The 21,511-nt window shown below is 43.1% G+C and overlaps 1 protein-coding gene across 3 annotated transcripts in view; it reads right to left on the minus strand.

Moving 5' to 3' along the window:
- Positions 1 to 21,511, minus strand: part of LOC125328024 (deubiquitinase DESI2-like) — a 90,598-nt gene that overhangs the window by 8,315 nt on the left and 60,772 nt on the right. For 2 of the 3 annotated variants that reach the window (XM_048308198.1, XM_048308199.1), the window contains 3 exons: positions 11,368 to 11,440; positions 9,949 to 10,042; positions 8,883 to 9,024 (listed from right to left, as the gene is read on the minus strand). In XM_048308198.1, coding sequence (XP_048164155.1) covers positions 8,883 to 9,024; positions 9,949 to 10,042; positions 11,368 to 11,440 — 309 coding nt within the window. Of the gene's footprint in view, positions 1 to 8,882; positions 9,025 to 9,948; positions 10,043 to 11,367; positions 11,441 to 12,478; positions 13,796 to 21,511 lie in introns of those variants that run through there. The other variant, XM_048308200.1, reaches the window with a different exon arrangement.

A 21,511-nucleotide genomic window follows, 5' to 3' on the forward strand; every position in this document is an offset into this window, starting at 1 on the left:
TGACTCAAATGCCACCTGAAGCTCCTTTCTCTGGTGTTTAATCCTTTCTCCGTGATAGCTTTCAGGCTAAGGAGAGCTTCCTAGATTTTAATAACTTGATGATAAGAAGTCACATGCGCCTGGGGATGGACCTGAAAAGCTTTAGTCTTGAATTGTTCACTGATGATTAAAAAACTGCCCTCATTTGATCCTTGATTCAGCAAACCTGCCTTATTTCAGAAAATCTGCTGAAAATCAAGCTTCTCTGAAGAAAGCAGGATTCTGAGGTTTGTTATATGCTGTCAGTTTTGCTGTGGCTGAAAAAGGATGGGTGAATATTCAGAGAGAAAATAGGTACTGACTACCATCTCCTGCCACTTCAGCACAGCTCCACACCCTCCACAAGTAAAACACAATCCCCCTGTTCTAGCAAAACTCCAACCACATTGACAAAGGGCAACTGGGACAGCCATACCATCAGGAAAGAATACACCAGACAGAGCTGTACAGCCAATAACAAAGGTATCTTCTGGTGCACTGCAGTCACAAGAGATGCGGATTTCCTGCTATCACACTGACATGCAATGACAGTGCCTCTCTCTGCTATTGTCAATAGGACAGATCTCGACTAATAATACCAAGGAAAGGGTAAATAAGCCCTAGCACCCATTCTAGACCCAGTGATCCACCTGCAAGCAAACTTGATTGCACCAAGATCATCCCCTGCCTCTCAAGGAGATTCAGATGTGTGGCTTTACCAAGTATTTCCATCTGGCATGCAGGTTTAATAATACCCCTGTGGTGTCAACATCAATTGTGGGTATGCTAGATGCCTGCTACAGCCCTCGGTAACCATCAGGATCCACTGTGCAGACTCCATCTGTTAATCTTCAGGGCATTTCCTGTTGGACACCATCCTTTTAGGCTGATTTGAGAGAGTCCTGGTGACTTAAGGAGACTGGAAGCTATTTACATCCCAGGTTGAGTATTGCAGTGCTGCAGCTCTAGGATTCTGGCTGAAAAGTATTTGATTGTGACAGGGTCCAGAATCCTTGCCTTCTAGGAGCCAGCCTCATCTAGGGTGCTAAAGAATTTTCCAAGGCTGACATCAGCCATGTCAAATGCTTAGAAGACTCTCTTCCCCTCCTTCGTCAACAAAGAATAGGCCCAGCTCACTTTGTTACCTCCAGTTATTTTTTCCAAGGCCACTTTAGTACAAGAACAAGATCACCAGTTCTCCAAAATAATTTTCTCTCCCTAGAAACTTCTGAAAATCCTATAACTTCAAAATGAGCTTCTAAAACACGGACAATAATTCTGATTTAGGCCTCTCTTTTGTCCTGCTGAAATGTGTTATCTCCCTGTTTATGTAAATAATTAAGGTAGGACAGTTCCCACAGGAGAGGCTGAGGGATTCCCTGCTTCAGAACATTTTGTGGGTGATATTCAGGAGAACTTTTCCCGAAATGTGGGACAAAAGGTAAATAAATCCTTAGTCCAACTTGCTCTTCTGCACCTCAGCAAGCTTCTCTCTTTCAGTTACTTGTGAATGAGTATGTCTCATCAGCTGGAAGTTTTGTTTGAACCCACAAAATATCCTAGCAATAGTTTTATTAAAACTATCACATCCTTCTAAAAGGCTCTGCTTTTGAATACCTGGTTTACTCCAAAAATCCTAGTTCAACTCTAATAATTAGTTCAAATTTTAACCATCTGTCCAGATGGCATCTTTGAGCCCTGTTCCCGAGATCCAATCATTTGCATCAAGAAATGCTGAGCAATAAGGAAACAGATCTTTTAATATTTAAAGCAATAAAGGGGTGAAAAGGATCAGTAGGCACAAAAGAAAGCTGGATAATGAGATACCAATCAGTTTTCCTTCAGAGTTTTTAACTCCTGAAATCCAAATTACCTTTAAAAGCCTTCCGAAGAATGATCAAATGTGGACACGTTGGGTCTGATCTTTTTTAATAGGTTTAATAGGTATAAGAGAAAGATGAGATAATTTGGGAAGCAAATAGGGATTTTTGACTGTGCTTCATCACCCTTCAGTGATGTAATGAGATTCTGCTTTTGAAGACTCTGAAGGGATTCATACAAGACCATTCAGGTGTTTCTCAGGGTATACAGAGGGTTTTGATCTTTTCCAGTACTTAAGATAAATTACTCACACAAATCAAAAAGAAATCATTCCTCTTTCAAGAAGATGAAGGAAAGATGTGATACAAGATTAAAATCTGCCACTGCTGTCCTGAGGTAAAGCTCCAACATGAACAATTTCTTAGGCAAATCAAACCACTGCCTCTCAATTAATTTCTTAATTATAACTTCATATGTTATCAAAAGGTCCCATAAGACCCACTGAGTTCATTGCATTCCCACCACTAGTAAGGCTATTGGGGATTAAAAGGGGCCACCTTCCCTGATGCTCAGAAGCCACACTTCTTTGATAATCATGTGCTGTATGTCCTGTAGCAAGGTGCTGGAGGGTTTCCTTAAATGGGGATAGTTGCTTGACGATAATCACATTAATGAAAGGAGAAGGAATGGTTTCCTTGAGTCATTTCACTTATCTTCCAGTTATGGTGCTGATTCAGAGGTGTTTTTCTCCCTCCCCATGGTGGTTTGTCCTTTTCTGAGATGTGCTGTAGCAACTGTCATCACTCTGGTAAGACCACAGCTCCACAGCTTATTTAGAAAACTTCAGAAGCATAGAAAATTGCTGGTGAGAAGTCAAATGAGTTGTCTTCTGTTTGTGAATGGGATAAGCAGCAAAAGCTTTTCCAGAGTCTTTAAGATCCAGTGACACTTGTGATCCTTACACTTAACACTGAGGAATATCACCAGAATGGAGAAGAACCTCAAAACTGTAAACCATCCTCCCTCTGATCCTCTAGTTGCTGCTATCTCCTGTGAAGAAGCTGTCCTCAGGCACTGTACACTCACCATATGCCCACCCATCAGCAGGGCTCATATTCTCATATGCCCAAACCTGTCAGTCAACCTTTCACCTTTACGTGTATTTGGAAGTACAAGCTGTGTCAAGTATGCTTTTGCCTCACCCTGGATCTGCCTTTCACCACTCCAAATTCTATTGTAGGCTTGCAAGGAAATCATGAGCCATGCTCTTGCACTGACAAGAGCCTTCTGACAGCAACTTCACAGTTCCCTGTGTCTGCATGCTCCGACCCTTACGCCCAAAGAACAGTCAAACAAGTGTGTAACTGCAAGTCTTTCCTGGCACCTCACAGCACATTTTCTTGTGGCCCACAAGTGTTTCTGCAAAGCAGTGGCAAGGATAGAACCTAAGACCTTCAGGTCCTCACAGGGGGACTTAGAGTACAGGAATTTCTTTGAGTTTGGCTTTTCCCTGCCTTTCTGTCTTCTTAAGAGCAATTTGTAACTTCTGTCCTTTTTCTAACTCACATCTCCATGTTTTAAAAGAATCAGGAAATTCAACAGTTCATCTCATGGAAAGAACTAATTATTTTAGCCTTTCTTTTTTTGTTTTAAAATGTTTTTCTAATGTTCAAAAGCCAATATTTTTTACCATCTGGCAGAGTTTAAATAGCCTTTTCATCAGCCAGGACAACTCATAAAGAACATAAATATTTTGCAATTACTTGAAGGGCCCTTTGAACGTACTGCTGTAAGTATACATTGGAGAGGATTGTAGGGGATTGTTAGGAACAAAGTAACTTAAAACAGATAATCAAACAGAAGGGCTTTTTCCAATCTTGACATAGTCTTAACTGAATTCCCCACACATGCATAACTTCCTCAGAATGAAACCCCACTAGAGTACTAAAACACAGAATGGTACATGAACTCAGAACAGGATGGGAAGTTTGGGATCTGATGATGATGACTTCAGTGATTTTTCTTTGCACAAACTGTAAGCATAAGTCCTCTAAAGGGATTGCCGATCCTATTGGACATACTTCAGAGAGTATGGTAGAGGTACTACTTGATTTTGGGGACTGTCAGCATAAGCAACATGAAAGGAGAAAGCTTTTTGTAGGCAAGTTGCTAATCCCAGTTGATGGAGCTCTTCGTTTTAATCCACAAACAATTTGCTTAAGAGGTTTATAAATACAGGTATCATGACACCATGTTGCAGGAATCAAGTGGCTGAGGCAACCTTGACTAGATTTTCACTGCTAGAATCAAGATCCTCTCACATTTCCACACTGACATAGATGGTGAGGGTAAAGGGAGGCTGCAAAGAGGTATTAAGTGGTGTGTATACAGTGAGCTTAAATTGAAGCTGGGCAAATGCACAGGGAATGCATCAGATTTCTTTCTTATGATTATCCATCAGGAAATTCTGCCCTGCTTTACATCAGAACTTCCTTCAAAGCTAATTAAAGTGCTGTGCAGACACTTATGCTTTCTGGTAGTTCTTCACTTCTTGAATAACCCAAAGATCCTGGTGAAGAAGAATCCACAGGAAGAGACTCCTGATCATGCAGCATGTTCACTTACAGAGAAAGCTGCCATAAAATGGCATTGGAGAAGATGAAATCTGAACTGCTGCAGCTGAAATGGCAGCATTCTTTGTTTTCTTTCCAGAGAAGCTGGAAAGCTTTGTGAGTAGACCAATGCCTCTTTGTTCCAGTAGCTGCTCATTACATGTCCATAGGGAACTGGCAAAGCAGGGAGAGAACTAAGTCTTGAGCAAGTCAAATATGCTGGACAGTCTGCAGTAGGAAGAAAGGAAATTCAGAGCTAAGTGGCAATGGGAGAGTAAGAAATAAAGCCCCTCGCAGCTTACAAGTGATGTGGGCAGGAAGTTCAGAAGACTCAGAAGAGATGCATGGATTCAGGGAGAGGCTCAATGCCACAACAGCAAACAACAAGGCTGCAATTGCACTGCAAAGTGAGTTTTTTCAGAGGCAGATAGTAGATCAAAGGCATGCCCAGTGGTTAAGTACAGCTTAGCTGCCTGTGCTGGACTTCCTATAGTCCAGGGATTTTTCAAGATGCATGGCCAAAAGGCAGAGTCACAGTCATAGGTCCAGACATGCCTCTAACCATCAGCAGTCAGCCTGCACGTAACTCTTAAAGACTAAGTTACCAGTTATCATGGTGGGACCCAAGGCATCATCATCTTAAATGGGAATTTGACAGAAAAATATTTCCTAAAGAGATGTAGATGGAAGATTTCTGAATGGATGTTCTATTTGTTGAGAAAACACAGGTAAAGGAAAAGAAAACAAAAATATCTGAAAAAAACCTCTGGTTTCAGCAGTCCTTGTGAGGATGAGGAACTTGTCCTACAAGTCCTGGCAATTGGATATGTGACTGTTGTCTCACAGCATGCTCCTGAGGAAGCTGATCCAGGAAGGAGAGCCAATCTTACACCTCTTTTCCCTTCCCTCTGCAGAATTGTAACCCCAGCCAGCAGCACACACGGCTACACTTAACCCTCAGTCTATATGACCACCCACAGCCCTGCCAAAGGGACAACTTCTGCTTGGATACTAATTAGCAAGCCCACAGCCAGCTGAGGAAATTAGGGTGTCTGAACACAGCTGCCTAGCACAGGGCCTACAACCAAACCTCAAGGCCTGCCAGACAGGTCTGTGTAAACACACATTAACTCAGACATCACCACTCGGCTATAAAGCTCTGTCTCTGGTTTCGCATGCTGAAACAGAACAATACAAGCCAAAAACCAGGAACTAACACTGGCAGATGAGAGAGCTGTCATCAAAAGATTTCAGAGCTCTTTTAGAAGGAAGCAAATAAACCCAGTATGCAAGGAGGGGGTACACTTTGGCGCAGCACAGGGATGTGACCCGCCTGGTATTACCTGAGAGGCTCAGAACAACCATCTCCTTAACTGTGCACAATGGTTTATGCCTGTGAGCAGAAAAGCCTAAAGGGCTTTTGGGAGCAGAGCTGGTCATCCCCTCTTTCATGCTAAAAAGCATCCTCCACCCCAAGCCCTCTCTGGGGTGAAAGGGCATTGTGATATCTATAGCATCACCTTTCAGATGGGCTACAGCAACAGAAAGATCAAGAATTTACACAAAAAATCCTTGGCTCTTTTTTTTTGTGGCTGGAATTAAATCCCAGTTCCAGTGTTTCATTCTGTTGAGCAAAATTTCTACATCTTTTCTTTTAATTCTTTGGATAATTTTTCCAGTTTACTGTCTTTAACTGTCACAGAACATGAGTGTACATAAATAGGTGCTAAATATTTTTGTTGTTGTTGTTATTATTATTACTTCTTCACAGATGACGAGTCTGAAGAAAAGAGCAGTACAAACACCAAAGAGACTCATCTCATAATTGATTTTTAGGCACAAATATAATTTCTGTTTTCTGCCCTATGTGATGACACATATCTACACAGGCTTGTTGAGCCAATCATCATGTACCCAGCATGTTCTGTGCACTGTGAGGATGCATCTTGTAGTTCAACATGGAAGGGACTGGAGCTTGCTAATGGGGTGGTTTTTGGTTTGTTTAGTTTTAATGGGAACTACAGCAAGAAGAAGAGGAAAAAATCACTTAGGCTGTAAAGAAAGCATTCAGATGTTGAGAATAGAAACTTCCATTGCTTTCAGTTCAAGCAGGTTCTGCCTTAATAGATTTCAAGCAGTCTTCCTCCAAAAGGTCAGAAGTATCCCAAGATAAGCTATGCTACTTCTCACCCAGCTCCAAATTGCCAGACTTACTGTATTTACAAGAATGGATGGGGATATCTATTGTAAGGCAGCCACACGTATTCCTCATGTTGCTGACTGAGGCATATTGAAATGCTGGGACTTTTGCTTAGTGTCTTACCACCAGCTATTTTTATAAGAATTTCAGCTCCCATTTTCTGTATCCCTGTGCTAGAGACCATCCAGGATATTCTGCTCCTGGGCCTGCTGTCCAGCTCCTCCAGGTTTGCATTTGTAATGCATTAGAGAGGGTTGATAAACACAGGCATATGTGAAGAGCAACAGCAACAAAAAATCCTGCTTGCCTATGAAGGGCTTATTTAAACTGACGTAAATCCCGAGTAAATTCTGCTCCTGGGAGCAGAAGTGTCAGAACCAGCTATTCAGGCTTCTGCTTTACTATCTAGACAGGTTACGGGGCAATGAATGAGCACTCTGAACCCACCAAGAAAGCTCTTGCAGGAAAACTTAACCCTTAATTCCACTCCTATAAAGATGCCCACTGAAGGCATATTGAAAACAAAATTTAAGATACAGTACTAGTTTTTTGTAAGATCTCTTACTTGACTTGTGTTAGGAAGGCTGGACAAGGAAGGAGCAGTGAGGGATACACTGATATGTAGCAGTAGAATCAAGGAAGAATGGCTTTGAGCTTATGGCTTGGAGACAAGACAGACATTTTACCTTTCAAAGTACATAGTAAGCAATGACTTTATTTCACTGCTGCAGGTAAAGGATTTTGTTCATCTTTTCTTAATAATCCCACAGCTTTCTCCTGGGTTTCCTTCTTAATTTTTAAAATTCCTATTTTCTGTTTTAGTAATTTGATTATTTGATTCCAAATTAGTAGGGTGGCTAACATTGATTTGCTCACTGTACTTCTTGGAACTTCATTCTCTGTTTGCACCAATTCAATTCCTTCCTGTTTGTTTTAATTTGTTAACATTTACAGAAAGGACTCTATATAATTAATAAGGATGGAACCAATAGAGAATTGGTGTTCCTAAGAGCCTAAGTAGGTCCCTTGTAAATCAATTACTGGTTCTCAGATTCACTATGTATTTTCTTACAAAATCATGCAGTACTTTTTCCACTGACCTCACTTTGGGATCCGTGATGGGCTTGTTTGGGGATGAATGAACACTTGTGGCAAAAGAGGTTATTGGCATAGGACCCTTGCCCCATATGATGAAGAAAGGCAAGAGATGTGTGATTAATTAGGATGGGGATTCCAGAGGGAGAAATTAAAGTTTCACTGTTACAGCAGTCATACCCTATCATGACAAGTTATATTCTCTCCTTGAGTTTGCCATAAAGCAAGTATGGAAAGCACAGAAAGTTTTTATAGAAGGTTACTTCCATTTTGTGCTTTTCCCATCTTTTTCTGACACTGGGTCAAGATCTGGAAATCAGATTTACACAAATGCTGAATAGTCACACCTTAACTGAAACACACTTTAACCATCTCATCTGGGAGGTGAGGAGGAAGGCAACTTCCCCCAAAATAATCACATCTTTGGGAATCAAAAATCAGATACCCCAAATCAGCAGACAGATGGAATAGAATTTGTGTTTCTCTGTGCTTCAGTTGTCTCTGAAGTAACAGTTCTGTTGTAATTCACAGTGGTTTGAGAACATGAAAATGAATAAGCACTGAAGATGTCTATAAGAAAATCTTTTTTTTTTTTTTTAATAGGTTTTGGTTGGTGCAGATTGAGAACATGAAAATGAATAAGCACTGAAGATGTCTATAAGAAAATCTTTTTTTTTTTTTTTTAAATAGGTTTTGGTTGGTGCAGATTAAATAAAGAAAAAGAACACCCCCTCTCTGAATACTGCAAATTTTTGTTTCCAGAACACTGATATACCATTTTTATACCTTTGCAGATCATATAGTGTTACTTATGTTTGTTATAAAAATGATGCATATTTGCATGCTAACCAGGTCTGTCCTTTGAATTCCTGCTCAGTGCCTGTTCAGTGAACCAAATTACAAGCACTCCTAATTTCCCACACAGTTTAGACGAAACATGTGATAAACCTGCCACATCTCTACCTCCTGATCCCATCCCTTTCAACAGCAAAGGGCTTCCAGAAATATTAAGGGCAGAGATATTTGGCTATGGGTTCTGACCTGGCAGGGTGTGCTGACCCCAGTTCCCTTTCTGTGAGCATTACTACAGATCTGAAACAGTAAAAAATAAATGAATAAACCCCATTTGTGCCCACCTCAGCCAGAGCAGAAGAAAAGTGATTACAGTTCTTGTGCATCAAGTGGTACGCATTTCCTTTGTATTCCTTGCCCAGCTCTTCCATAATCTTATCCACATCCTCTTCTGTGAAGTCTGTGGTGCCCAAGGCAATAGATTCTCTAGTTAAAAACAAAACATACAACAGGAAAAACAGAAAGATACAGTGAAGAGTGTGATACGTACTGAGAGAGAAGGAAATGATCAGACACTGGCAAGAAGGACAGGTTAAAATGTTATGGACATGCATATCTAAGGCTATCAGAGACTCTCACTAACAGAATGGCATAGTAATATCCACAGCTTTTCCACAAAGCAAGTTATCACACAGGCAACAGCCCTGAGATCTTCTTGCTCACCACCAGGGAAGTCTCAGCTCTGGGGGTTTACTCCCACTCTACCCATCATTCCACAAGAGAAATTTCTATTACAACAGAGAGGGTCGCCTGGGCCAGGAAGGAGCAGACTGAAAACTTTCTGCAGAAACCTATTGCTTCTCCTGATACTCACTCAGTAGCACTTGCTCTAAAATGACCCTCAACATAAACTGGCAGTCTGGGAAGGTCAAGCCCCCCTGCCATGGACATTTCCTTGACCCACAGTCCCACAGTCTGAGCATCTTGAACAACACAAGAATGCAGCATCCTCTCAGACTCCTCTAGCAGCCAGTCTGTCCCTTGTAACAGAGCAGCAATAAACACATGTGATGACTTCAGGTACTCTGTGCAGTATCCACAGATAGGGGGTACTCATAAAAAGAGAAGTTTTATTTTTTTCCCCTGTGCATTGACTCTGTGTAACAGGTGAAACTGGGAGCACAGAAGATGAATAGAATGGGAAAAGAGAACTGCACTCTTTGTAAGTGTGCTTTTTACACACTCTCTTATCCACCTCCAAAATCCCTGCAGGGCTGCCTTTGAATCAGGATCATGTGAAGGATGGCAGTGGGGAGAGTGAAAGGAGGACCCAGAGGACAGGACTTCTCTGCTCCCTCTACACCGATGGCTACCAGGGGCAGAGGGGGAGATGTAGAAAAGGGCCCTTACTTGAATTTAAAGGTCTCGCCAAGTTCTACCGCACTGCCAGGTGTGATCTCGAAAATCCCACTGAAAGGGTAGGGATGCCCTCCATAGGCAAACTCTGACAAGGAAAGAAACAGACTGTGAGTAATTGAATGAACGCCATGTCAGGAAAAATTCTATGGCAGCTGTCTACATGGCTCAACATCAGCACCAGGGGCTGGGCTATTGCCAAAATCTGTTCCAGCCAGACTCTGAAAGCTGTTTTCACTGCCTGGTTACCTATTGGACTGAGGATGCCCTCACAGCCTCCCTCCATGCTAAATGTACTGCTTTCCCACAGCACCAGGAAAACTCTCCGAGTCTGTCCCCATCCAGGTGGCTTCCTCTCAGTGGAAAGTTCTGCACTGAAGGCATCTGGATAAACTATGAGAGGCTGCCAGTTACTGAGCTGGAAAAAGTAATTTCTAGAGTAGGGAGAAATCAAATCTTCCAGAGGGATTTACAGGCAGTGAGTGGGAAGTGTTTGCAGAAAGCCAGGCTGATTGTACTCTGCTGCCTCAGCACACAGGTCAGGCCAGGGAGTCCCTGCATGTCATAGAGGCCACCTTGCATGGCCTGTGAAACACAGCCTGTGATCCACCCAGTGTCACACAGGCCATCTCACGGGGCCTGTGAAAGCCTCTGTGCTCAAGATGGAAATGGCACCACAGGGGTTCTGGCTACTGCATGGCACTGGCTAAAAATACCATGAGTGAGCAGACAAGTCATTCCCATTTAATGCTGAAAAAGGAAACAAAGTCTGTGATGCTAGTTCATCCCTCCCAACACTACAGATGTTTTCCAGATCCCTTGACTTTTGAAATGGGTGGCTCTAATCAGCTTCTACCCCTTTCAGACAATTTTAAAAGTCTTACACAACATTTTCCTTTCTTTGTAACTCTACTGTTTCAAATCAATAGTTTCCAATATCTAAAAACCCAGATTCCAAGATTTCTAGACCATATGCACGCATAAGGAATTACTGGAAAACAGATGTATCCTGACAAGGAATTAGCACAAACACATCTGCAGGCCTTAGGACAACCCTTGATCCACCTCTCTTCCCCCTCCCTCATTTCTCCCACTCTCTATCCCCCTCCTTCACTACAGAATGGCTTTCCAGCATTGCTCCTCCTATCTGCCATCCTGCTACACACCTGCACGACCTTTACAGGCTGCAGTTACATGCTGAATAGCAAGGACTACATGGTTCATAACAGAACTGCATGAGTTCCTCCTATACTCCACAATGGCCTCTGAAAAGAGAATTGGCTGAGTTTTTTGTTTTTCATTCCTCAAAACATTCCTTGCCAAAAGCTGTAAGTTTGGGGTGCTTTTCCATATCAGACTAGCCATACAGTTGTCCCCATGTTCTGCAGGCAGTAAAAGGGAAATACTTCATACCTCTGCCGTAGATCTCGATGCCAGAGTGGAAGACACCAATCCCCAAGGTGGAGGTGTATTCATTTATCCAGTACTACAGTAAGAGAGAAGCCACATTGGGAAGCATTAGTGGAAAAGAAACACATGATCTTGGTCTAGGGTTTATCCCCCATCTCCCAGCTCCTCTTAAGGATCAGAGTGATTTTGAAATTATCTTGAGACAAACAAATTGAGACTCTTACAGACCAACAGAAGTGGGTACTCTGTTTATTCAGCTGGATGGGATTAGTTCTCCGAAAAACGCTCATCTAACCTTTTCACCTAAGGCACTAACCTGTATTAAGATACAACTGGACCTGAACCTGCATAAACCCAGCTGCTACAGGATGTGTGATTATTTATCTATCTTCTCACCTAAATACCTGACACTGAGTCAGCTTTATCAATTCACTTGCCTTATTTGATTTTCAAAATCTGGAGTAAGAGAATCCCCAGTTATTTTCCACACATCTTTTTACATCACCTCCCAACACCTACTTATTATTAGCTAGGTTTTAGGCAAAGACATCATAGATATGGAGGTTTGTTGCCCCAATAGGTCAGAGGAGCACCCCTAAGTAATTGACTATCTAACATCCATAAGTGCTTTATAGAAAAAAAAGGAACTCAGAGCTAGTCAACATTTTGCTGAGAAGTACCATATATAATCAAGCACTGAATTCAGAAGAGACAAGGGTCCAAGATGACCAAAATTTCATCCAAATCAAAGACAAATTTTCAAGAGATTTTAACTGACTCCATTGCTCTGGAGCCCAGCACTTCCCTGTGACATTTAGAGCAGAGAAGCACTGCAGTCCGGTGCATGCATGTGATGCTGCTCTGCCAAGCACTGCGCAGGGCCTGTTTCCACCACACCGTGAAGGACAGTGCAGACACCCAAACAAGTCCCAGCTAAGCTAATTCCAGAGCAGGAAGCTGTACAGCCATGCCAGGGCAATGCTGCATTGAGGATTACTAGCCCTGCTCAGCATCAGTGTTTATTAGGTCAGCTGCAGAGCTGTGCTGCTACAGAAAGGATGTTTTCAGGCACTGAGGAAACTGCCCATGCCTGGTATATTTACAGTTCACTTACAGCTGCTGTGGAGTGGAGATGCATCTTCTAGTAACTCGGAGCAACTAAATTCTGGTTTTAATCTGCCACTGCAAGGAAAATGAGTATTGTTCACTTGTTCTTGTACAAGGACATGACAGGTTCATTAAACTAAAATTCTCTTTTGAGTCTGGTAGCAGCTTCTTGTGGAACCAGGATAAGCTGCACCTTCCCTGTGTCTGGTGTCACTGAGCTGCCATGGTGTGAGTAAGAATCCCTCTGCTGTCAGGCAACCAGAGGTCTGGCATACTCCAGCTACTGTGCTTGCACTACTTGCTTATGTATTTATGATGACTACAGCAGCTCTGTAAATCACCTGAAAATGTTTTCTGCAAAACCACTGCTACTGTGAAAAAACACAGTAGCTTTGATATGAAAGCCACAATCCCAAGCCTGACTTAATATATGGCTAATCTCGATATCTTAAACCATGTCCCCAAAAATGCTTGCCTCTGGCAGTACAGCAGTTCCATTTCCCTCCAGAAAAGCCTGTAATGCTTCTTGTTCTTTGTGAGTTTTTTTTAATCACAAATGATGTATTGTTGCAAGAGGGCAGCAAACCACCTGACCCCAGCTGGACCTCTGCCCACTGCTCTCTGCAAACCTTGTGTAACCTCCATTTACTTCTTCACTTGAATTATGCAAACTCCTGTTTTTAGGGTCAGGTAGCTCTCGGCCTCTGCCAGTTGGGACAGCACATCAGCAGTGAACCCTGGGTTGAACACCTGGTATTTAGGTGCCCTTGCCTTCTGCTGCCCTTCCCCACAGTTCTCTGTTGCCTAGTTCTCTGCAGCAGGAATATCCCCACTCTGACTGGGAAAGAAGATAGGGGTGGCAGCCACACATGACACCACGGGACAAAAGCCTGTCTCCCCTCAGTTCAGTTCTTTAATCTCCCACACCTCATAGAATCGTGGAATCTTTAAGGTTGGAAAATACCTCTAAGATCATCAAATTCAGCCATCAACCTAGCACCGCCACCATGTTCACCACTAAACCATGTCCTCAAGTGCCATATCCACTCATTTTTTAAATACTTCTAGGGATAGTGAATCCACCACTTCCTTGTACAGGCTGTTCCAAAGCTCGACAACCCTTTCCGTGAGGATATTTTTCCTAATATCTATTCTGAACCTCCCCTGACAGAACTTGAGGTCATTTCCATCCTGTTACTTGTCGCCTGGGAGAAGAGACCAACCCTCACCTCACAACAGCTGCCTGTCAGGTGGTTGTAAAGAGCGATCAGGTCTCCCCTTAGCCTCATTTTTTCCAGGCTAAACACTCCCAGCTCCCTCAGCTGCTCCTCAGACTTGTGCTCCAGACCCCTTTACCAGCTCCACTGCCCCTCTCTGGACCCACTCCAGCACATACTTCTTGTAGTGAGGGGCCGAAAACTGGACACAAGATTTGAAGGGTTTCACCAGTGCTGAGTACAGGGGGACAATCACTGCCCTGGTCCTGCTGGCCACACTGTTCCTGATACAGGCCAGGATGCCACTGGCACACACTGGCTCATGTTCAGCTGCTGTTGACCAGCTCTCTCAGGTACCTTTCTGCCAGGCAGCTTTCCAGTCACTCATCCCCCAGCCTGTAGCACTGCATGGGGCTGTTGTGACCCAGGTGCAGGACCTGGCATTTTACCTCACTGCACCTCACATGATTTGCCACAGCCCACTGATCCAGCCTGTCCAGATCCCTCTGGAGAGCCTTCCTCAAGCAGATCACCATTCCTGCCCAACTTGGTGTTGTCTGCAAACTGGCTGAAGGTACACTCATGGGTTAACTCCTCAGACAGTCTCAGGCAGTCTCAGCGAGCTTCAGAGAAACACTGGTTTCTCAAGTCCTACTGAAACAACTCCCACATGATATGGTAAGTAGGTTGTCTTCTTCCCCCAGGCTAAGCTATTGTCTCACGGCAACAATATAAGCAAAACATGCCCAGCTCACGACAGCTGCTTTGCTTAGAGAAGTAACTAATAGGAAGAGAAGGGAGACTTTTTAAATTAGAAATACTCTTGTCAGTTATCAAAATCAGGGCTATCTGGAGAGCCTCATCTGCATCAGGCTTTGCATTTCAAACAAGGAAGCTACACTGAAAGCCACTTGCAGCTATAGCTTTTTCTTCTTCCATGTAAAAGTTTATGTTGGATCCAAACAACAAATAAGAAAACAATCAGGAAAAAAACCCTCTCCTTGATTGATTACTTGTTAGAGTGATGTTCTGAGACCTGATCACCTCATACATGCAGAGCACTCTCAGATCACAAGCCTGCCCTGTCCCCCAAGCACTCTTGTTTGCAGCACAGAATTTCAGCCCCTGCAACCCATCCTGTCCAACTCCAGGAGCAGAGAGCCAAGCTTCAGGACAGGTCTGAAAGCACAAGTGATGAGGAGGCTCCACCATAGATAAAGAAGAGAGGAGCAAAAGTGTTTCTATGGCTGATGCCAGGTGTTACAATATAATGACCCTCACATGGGCATTTCTGTATTTAACTGGTGTATTTTTTAGTATTAATTCCTTTAAAGGAGGCATGATGGACTGAAGTGCAACAACCTCAGCAATATCTGAGTTTGAACTGAACAGAAGCTATCCTGATTTAGTACTTTCTTTCAAATAATTGCAATCACACAAGGATGTTATTGAAGCAGGGTCTGATTTACATCTTGGTTCTATTGTTACAATACTGATATGTATTGTATCATGTATATGAAAGTGCAAGGCAGCTCTGAATCATGGCTGTACTGTCCTTATCTCACCCCTGTCTCCAGGGTGCTGTAGAATCTGCCTCCAGTGTGTGACTGAACTCACAGTGAACGCCTCACAGCACTTTGGCACAACCCACAGCTCGTCTCAGGAGGAAGCCATGCTAAAGTGAACATGTCAGTCACTTGCTGAGCTGGAAAAGAGAATCCAAGCCAGATTTTAAACCAGGTTTGTACACACATGCACGAGCTGGCCTTGTTTTCCAAGAGGTTTGCAACTCCAAGCATAAGAACAGCAGCAACAGTCAGCAAATACTCATCTCTGGAGTAAATTGGTTATTGCTTAGATTAAAAACAAAAATCTGCAGCCTGTTCAGTCAGATGAAAAGAGCCAGGGAACTGAATACAGCAGTATCTTAAAGGGAGTTGTGATTCATGCTTGCATTGCATACTGCCTGGAAAATTGTGCCCTAAACCTTACACAGAGGGACTTGGAGTATTCTGTCTCATTTCCATCTTCAACAGAGACAGAGAACAGCTCAGACAATAACTGAGGCAGGGAGAAAGGCTAACCAGGCTATAATCACTTCATAACAGCAGCAGATAGCCCAGAACCCAAAATTCAAACCCAGAAAGGAACCTGAGCATTTAGTTTGTAGTGTACAAGTTAATAGCTTTTAATGAAGGTCCCTGATGAAGTAGAATTTGAAAATTTTCAGGTTTTATTTAGGTTTTCCCTGATTTTCTGTTGGTTTGGTTCAGAGATCACAATAACTGGTGAGATAGTTTAGATTCTGGGAGATACTCTGAGTCAGTTTTTGTGTTATTCACTTCATTTATCCATCCCACAGAGGTAGAAGTAAAAGCCTTTCCAGAAAGGAAAGAAACTAAAAAGCTTCATTATATTGATATGGGTCTTTTAGGTCTAGAATGGAGAGGCAGATGATGTGATACCAGCAGATTATATCATCCTGGGAGTTTTCAGAGCAGGAGTTCCTAGGAACTCATACCAGAAACATGGGTTTCCAGAAGAGGCCCATCCACGTTACCACAAACTTCTGCCATCAACTAATACTGTGCTATAACATTGAAGTTTCTGCCACTAACTCTCTCTTCCCTACTTCAGACCTACTTCATTATTTTCCACAGTGTGTCAACCAAAATCTTTCCTGCATCAATGTGCTAAGCAGTTTAACTAAACAGCTCCCCAGATGCTGGAGACAAGACCCCTCCTGTGAGTATCTCAGATATTCTATGCACTTGATACTTTCTCTGAGCAGCCAACACACTAAGCAATATTCCATTTATCACCCCAATACAGACTAGATATTCCACTCCACAATATCTGTTCACTACTGAGCAAATGCTAAGCCTTCCTTCTTTATGATCTGTATGAACACACAGAAAAGAAATGCACCAGGAGTTGTTAATTAAATCTGATTTCAATAAATAGCTGCAAACTCAGAGTACCCAGTGTCATAGATCCTTGCTGAAAGCTCTATTCTTCACCAGGCATCACACACAAGCAATGTCTGAGCCAGGATACCAGGCTAGAGAGAGAGAGCTCAGCTCTGACCTCATCTGCTTCTCTGATGTCCAGGTATGGCCACACACTACTGTGACCAAGACACCTTTACCGAGGACGGGTGCAGATGATGAACCAGTAACTTGTCCATATCTCTTCTCAAAGAACCATCTGCTTGTAATTCAGAAGGATTACTTCCTTTTCCCTGTGAGTTCACTGGCAGATCTTACTTCTAGGAAAAAGGAAAAAACCAGTAAAGGATGATACTTAAATATTGCTAGGAAGCAAGAAGTGTATTAAGGGATTCATGTCAACACAGGTCCAATAAGAGACTGTCTGCCCTACCACCTGAGCTTGATTTTAATCCTTTCCTTTTTGAGGGCCAAGTCACACACTGTACTTGGCCCTTTACAGGGCCTCTTTATAGGATGGGGGATCTGGCTTGCTGAAGAGACCCTTGGCTCAACAAATCCAAGTGGAGAACACCCAGGGCAGTGCTTGGCCCCGGCAGTCAAGTTACCTAAGCAGCCTCATGAAGACAGGCAAAGGATTGTGTGCACTAACAAATACACTGGTCGGTCATATCTCAAACACCAAGAGAATCCTCTGCAATGTTAAATCTCAGCACAAAAGGCAGTCTTTTAAAGGCAAAATCAGATCGATGCAGGAGCCCAGCTAGGGGACATCAAAGTAATACCTCAGCATTATGTTCTGAGATGCATTGATCCAGAAATTTGAGAGCACAAAAGATAAAACTGGAGGGGAAAGCTAGAGAGCAGCATTTCAGGAAACCAGCAAGTAAAATCCCATCTGTTTACAGCATATAGCCAGCAGCTTCAGAAGGGTTTGTTTCCCCCAGTACATCTTGCGAAATCAAGATCCAGAATCTTGGGCGCACAGAGGTGGAAGGAGAGGGCCCAAAACAGATCACAGATTATTCCCCAAGCAATGCTTGCAGGGGTGAAGGAAGATTTACTTCAACTACAGACGTGCAGGACAGGGAGCTTCCTGCAGATCCAGGGCGCTTCAGTCATACTGCAGCAGTGCTCACTTATGTTCCACGGCCCCAGGCATACACACAGTCCTGCAATATGTCCCAGTCCTTCTGCTGTTCACCCCATCTGCCCTGGAGCTTTAGTGATAAAAACTCACTGTCATGTGGGATGATGTCAAATTATACAGCATGGCTACTATTAGCAAGTTTTTCTTTAGCAATTGGGTGAGACCCAAGCTCATTTCAGTGTAACCCATGTCTCACACCATTCTCCAGGGGTCCAAGGTTTGTATATTCATCAAGTCTAAAATGCTATTTTCCTAATATACTGTGAATACAGATTAAGTGGGAAAGGGTTTAAATACACGTGGGCAGAACAGCAACTAAATAAAGCTTAAAAGAGTATTGAGGAGTGATGACGCAGACCTGTCTTTGGTACTTCACACCTGGGAAAAGCTACCTGGGTGGGCCCTCACTCCAGCACACACAGAACATGGTTCTTCCCAGCTGGAGGATCATCCCGTGTCAGGTCCTCCTCACTGTTGGCAAAAGCTATCAGTCTGCACGTCATGGACATGGGTGTGAAAGCACATCAGGTCACTCCAAATCCAACCAGCCAAAAGCACCTGCTTTAGTCAGGTATGTTAACTTTCAACTAAAATTCCAGACAGTGTTAAAGAAACAAAATACTGCAGTAAGCAGATCTGTGTTTACAAACAGGCACAGCCTCCAGTTGCAATAGGCAATAACTTTCAAGTCTCAAGAAAAACAGTTCCCAGGGTGTAGGCATTGGCCTGCTTGCAAATAACCCAACTGGCAGAACTGAATAAAGCTCAGGAACTACAGGTTTTCTTCCAGGAGAGCATTCAAGTACTGAGAAATCTGCAGCTTCAGTGCAGCCAGAGAGCTTGAGATATCTCTGATGAGGCAGGGATACAGGGTGACACAAGGACGCCTCTCAAGGACCCCACTTCATACTCAGACTGGGACAGGAGAACTGGCTGAAGAACAGACATCTGAGGAGCAGTCACAGAAAGAAGAAAATGACAAGGCATCCTTTGGGATGCAATTGCTTCTGCTCTGCTGCATTTTGAATGAAAGGAGCTTCTGCTAAGAATACTTCTCCACCCTTCGGGTTAACAGACTCTAATAAAACAGGAATTTCCTGGGAAACGACAGCCTGATACTTGAAATTGATGCTGCTAAACATACTCCCTCATTCAAACCCACAGATACTAAGAGAAGAGACCCAAGGCAAGATGCTCCGTTTCAGCCTTGAGAGGAATGAGAGGCCAAGCCTCTGTGGGACTGCAGCAGCCAACTCTTGGCTTAGCAGCTCTTCTATTTCAGCCAAGTTCTGCTCTGCAAAGGATCTTTTCTGCTCAGGTTGGGCTGAATACATTCCTTGGCTGTCTCCTCAGGAGAAATTTCTTCAGAGTTTACTGTGGCTTTCCAGACATTACTGTCATATGCATCTGAATTGCCTGATACATGAGCCAACAATAAAACCTTTACAATCATGAAGCATAAAGAGCTTATTTCAGAGGCTTCTAAAATGCTGTGTGTGGATTAAAAACTGACGCTGCTGCTGAGAGAGATTGGAAATCTACTTATGCTTCAATGTTGTGACGCAATGTGATTTTACTGGAAGAATACAAGGACAGAAGAAAATATTAATCATTCTGCGGAAAGGAAGCAGTGAGCATTTCAGAAGTTAACTTTTGGGTGTATACAGAATATTTTTAATTAAAAATTGCAAACAAGATTTAGCTGTGACAATGGGATACCTCCAGCGTTTCCACTTACAGCCTCATCCTGTAAATGGCAGGCACAGTTCTATCTCAGTCTACTGGTATTACTTGAAGTCTTCTACAATTTTCTGCTTTCTCCATTACCGTTTACACTTTCTACCCTGCTACAACACTGGCAGGCATTGTCCTGAGCAGAGCTTCCTTCCTGCAGCTACATCTGTGAGGTGTTTATAAGTTCACTGCTGTGTATCTTTGGCCTCAAGGCATGCATATCTGAAGCTGCTATTCAGAAGGCAGCTGACCCTGTGTGCTCTCTGTTAAATACAGTTCTCTTGTTGAGGAGAGTGAACTCTCACCCAACTCATGTTTCAGTGCTTGAGTGGAACCTGCCTTACCAATGGAGCCATAAGGCAACTTGCTGGCTAAAATAAACAACTATTTTCTGTCTCTGCAGAATGACCATTCCTGTCTCTTCTGTTTGTAGGTTCACACAAAGCCAGCCCACCAGCCCAAGCGTTTGTCACACCAGTCATGACACTGATGGCCCATCTTGGCTGTCTGTGTACAGAACATGGTATTTATAGCAGACTGTTTACAACATACAAGAAGCAATACGCCATTTTTCCAACCTCCACCTGTTTCCCTAAACTTCATTACTGACTGTGCCTGAAGGATTCAGCTGAGTGGGCCAGGGTGGGACTGGGGACATCAAACAGAAGTCACTGTGGGGGAGTTGCTGGAGCATGTGCCAGTGCCAAGAGCCTGTCCCACACAGTGATCCTATAAGCAGCCCTGAATAAGGATTATCCATGCTGTTGCACACCACTTTACATGCTGTATCCCCCTTAGTTTGGACAACTTTTATGACAATCTTCATCTCAAGCATATAAAGCCAGAAAAAAAGCACATCCATTTGCAGGATTACACTGAAATGTATTCACTCATGGAATGTGCCTGAGAAACTCACATGTGTGAGAAACTTAAGGAAGTGATAATACCTTTGTCTTAGATGCATTCACAATGACAAATTGAGAGGTATTCAAAAAGAACAGCGGCAAAATGATCAAGGAAGTGGCAAGACTGACATACAAGAACTAATTCAGAAGAGCTAATAGCTTCGCAAAGCAAAGACTGCAAATGACAAATTTGCAAACATTTGAAGGGCTGACATGAATTATGGGAGAATACTTCTTAAGAATGATATAAAAGATTCAAGTAGGAGCAACATACTCAGCTTAAAAAGAAGAGAGACTTTGACTAAATGCTTAGAAGTTTCCTTGCAGCAAAAAAGAACAAGAAAACATTTGTATGACTGAAAGCCAGATATTGAGAAAGCCTTAGTGGGCCTGTGCAAGACAGAGTATTGAATGGTCTGAAATGTTTTCCTCTGCTAATGTCAAGGAGGCTGTAAACATTCTCAGCTGAGGGTATTTCAGATGCTACACACCTATCTGCATGGTGAGCCCTCAGCCCAGACTGTCAGTAAGTAGGCTTCCCATCAAATAGGATTCAGGCGAGTTGAAAAAAAAAAGCAAGGGAAATAAATACCCAACAGCTTGGTTCATCAGGAGCTATCTGAAGCACAGTGGAGATGCTTTGGCTCTGAAACTAGGTTGGCCTTGACACATCTGGTAGGGTCAGCAATATAGCCTTAGGGCTCTCTGTCCTTCATCTTGCAGAAAGGATGTAACTGAGAACTGTAATAACAAATAGGGCTGTTAAATGATTTTTCAGATGTGAAATAATGCTGTGGACCTGCTCAGAAAGGAAACATTAACCAAGAAACATTAGTATCTCCTTTTCCTTGTTTGTAAGGATCCTTTGCTGTCTTCTGTGGACCTATGGACCTCCAAAGAAAAGACTAGCCCCATCCTGATGTCCAGCATTACAGAGAGAAGACAGACATTCAGTGCATCCTTTGAAAACACACTGCAATTGATACATCAGTCCTACCTAGGCCAAAGCATCTGCTTTGTTCAGAGTAGTGCAGGTAATGTGCACCCTGAGTCCTCCACAGAGCAGCTGATTGACAAGCAGCTGTA

This window comes from Corvus hawaiiensis, chromosome 6 (assembly GCF_020740725.1).
Source record: "Corvus hawaiiensis isolate bCorHaw1 chromosome 6, bCorHaw1.pri.cur, whole genome shotgun sequence".
NCBI lineage: Eukaryota > Metazoa > Chordata > Aves > Passeriformes > Corvidae > Corvus > Corvus hawaiiensis.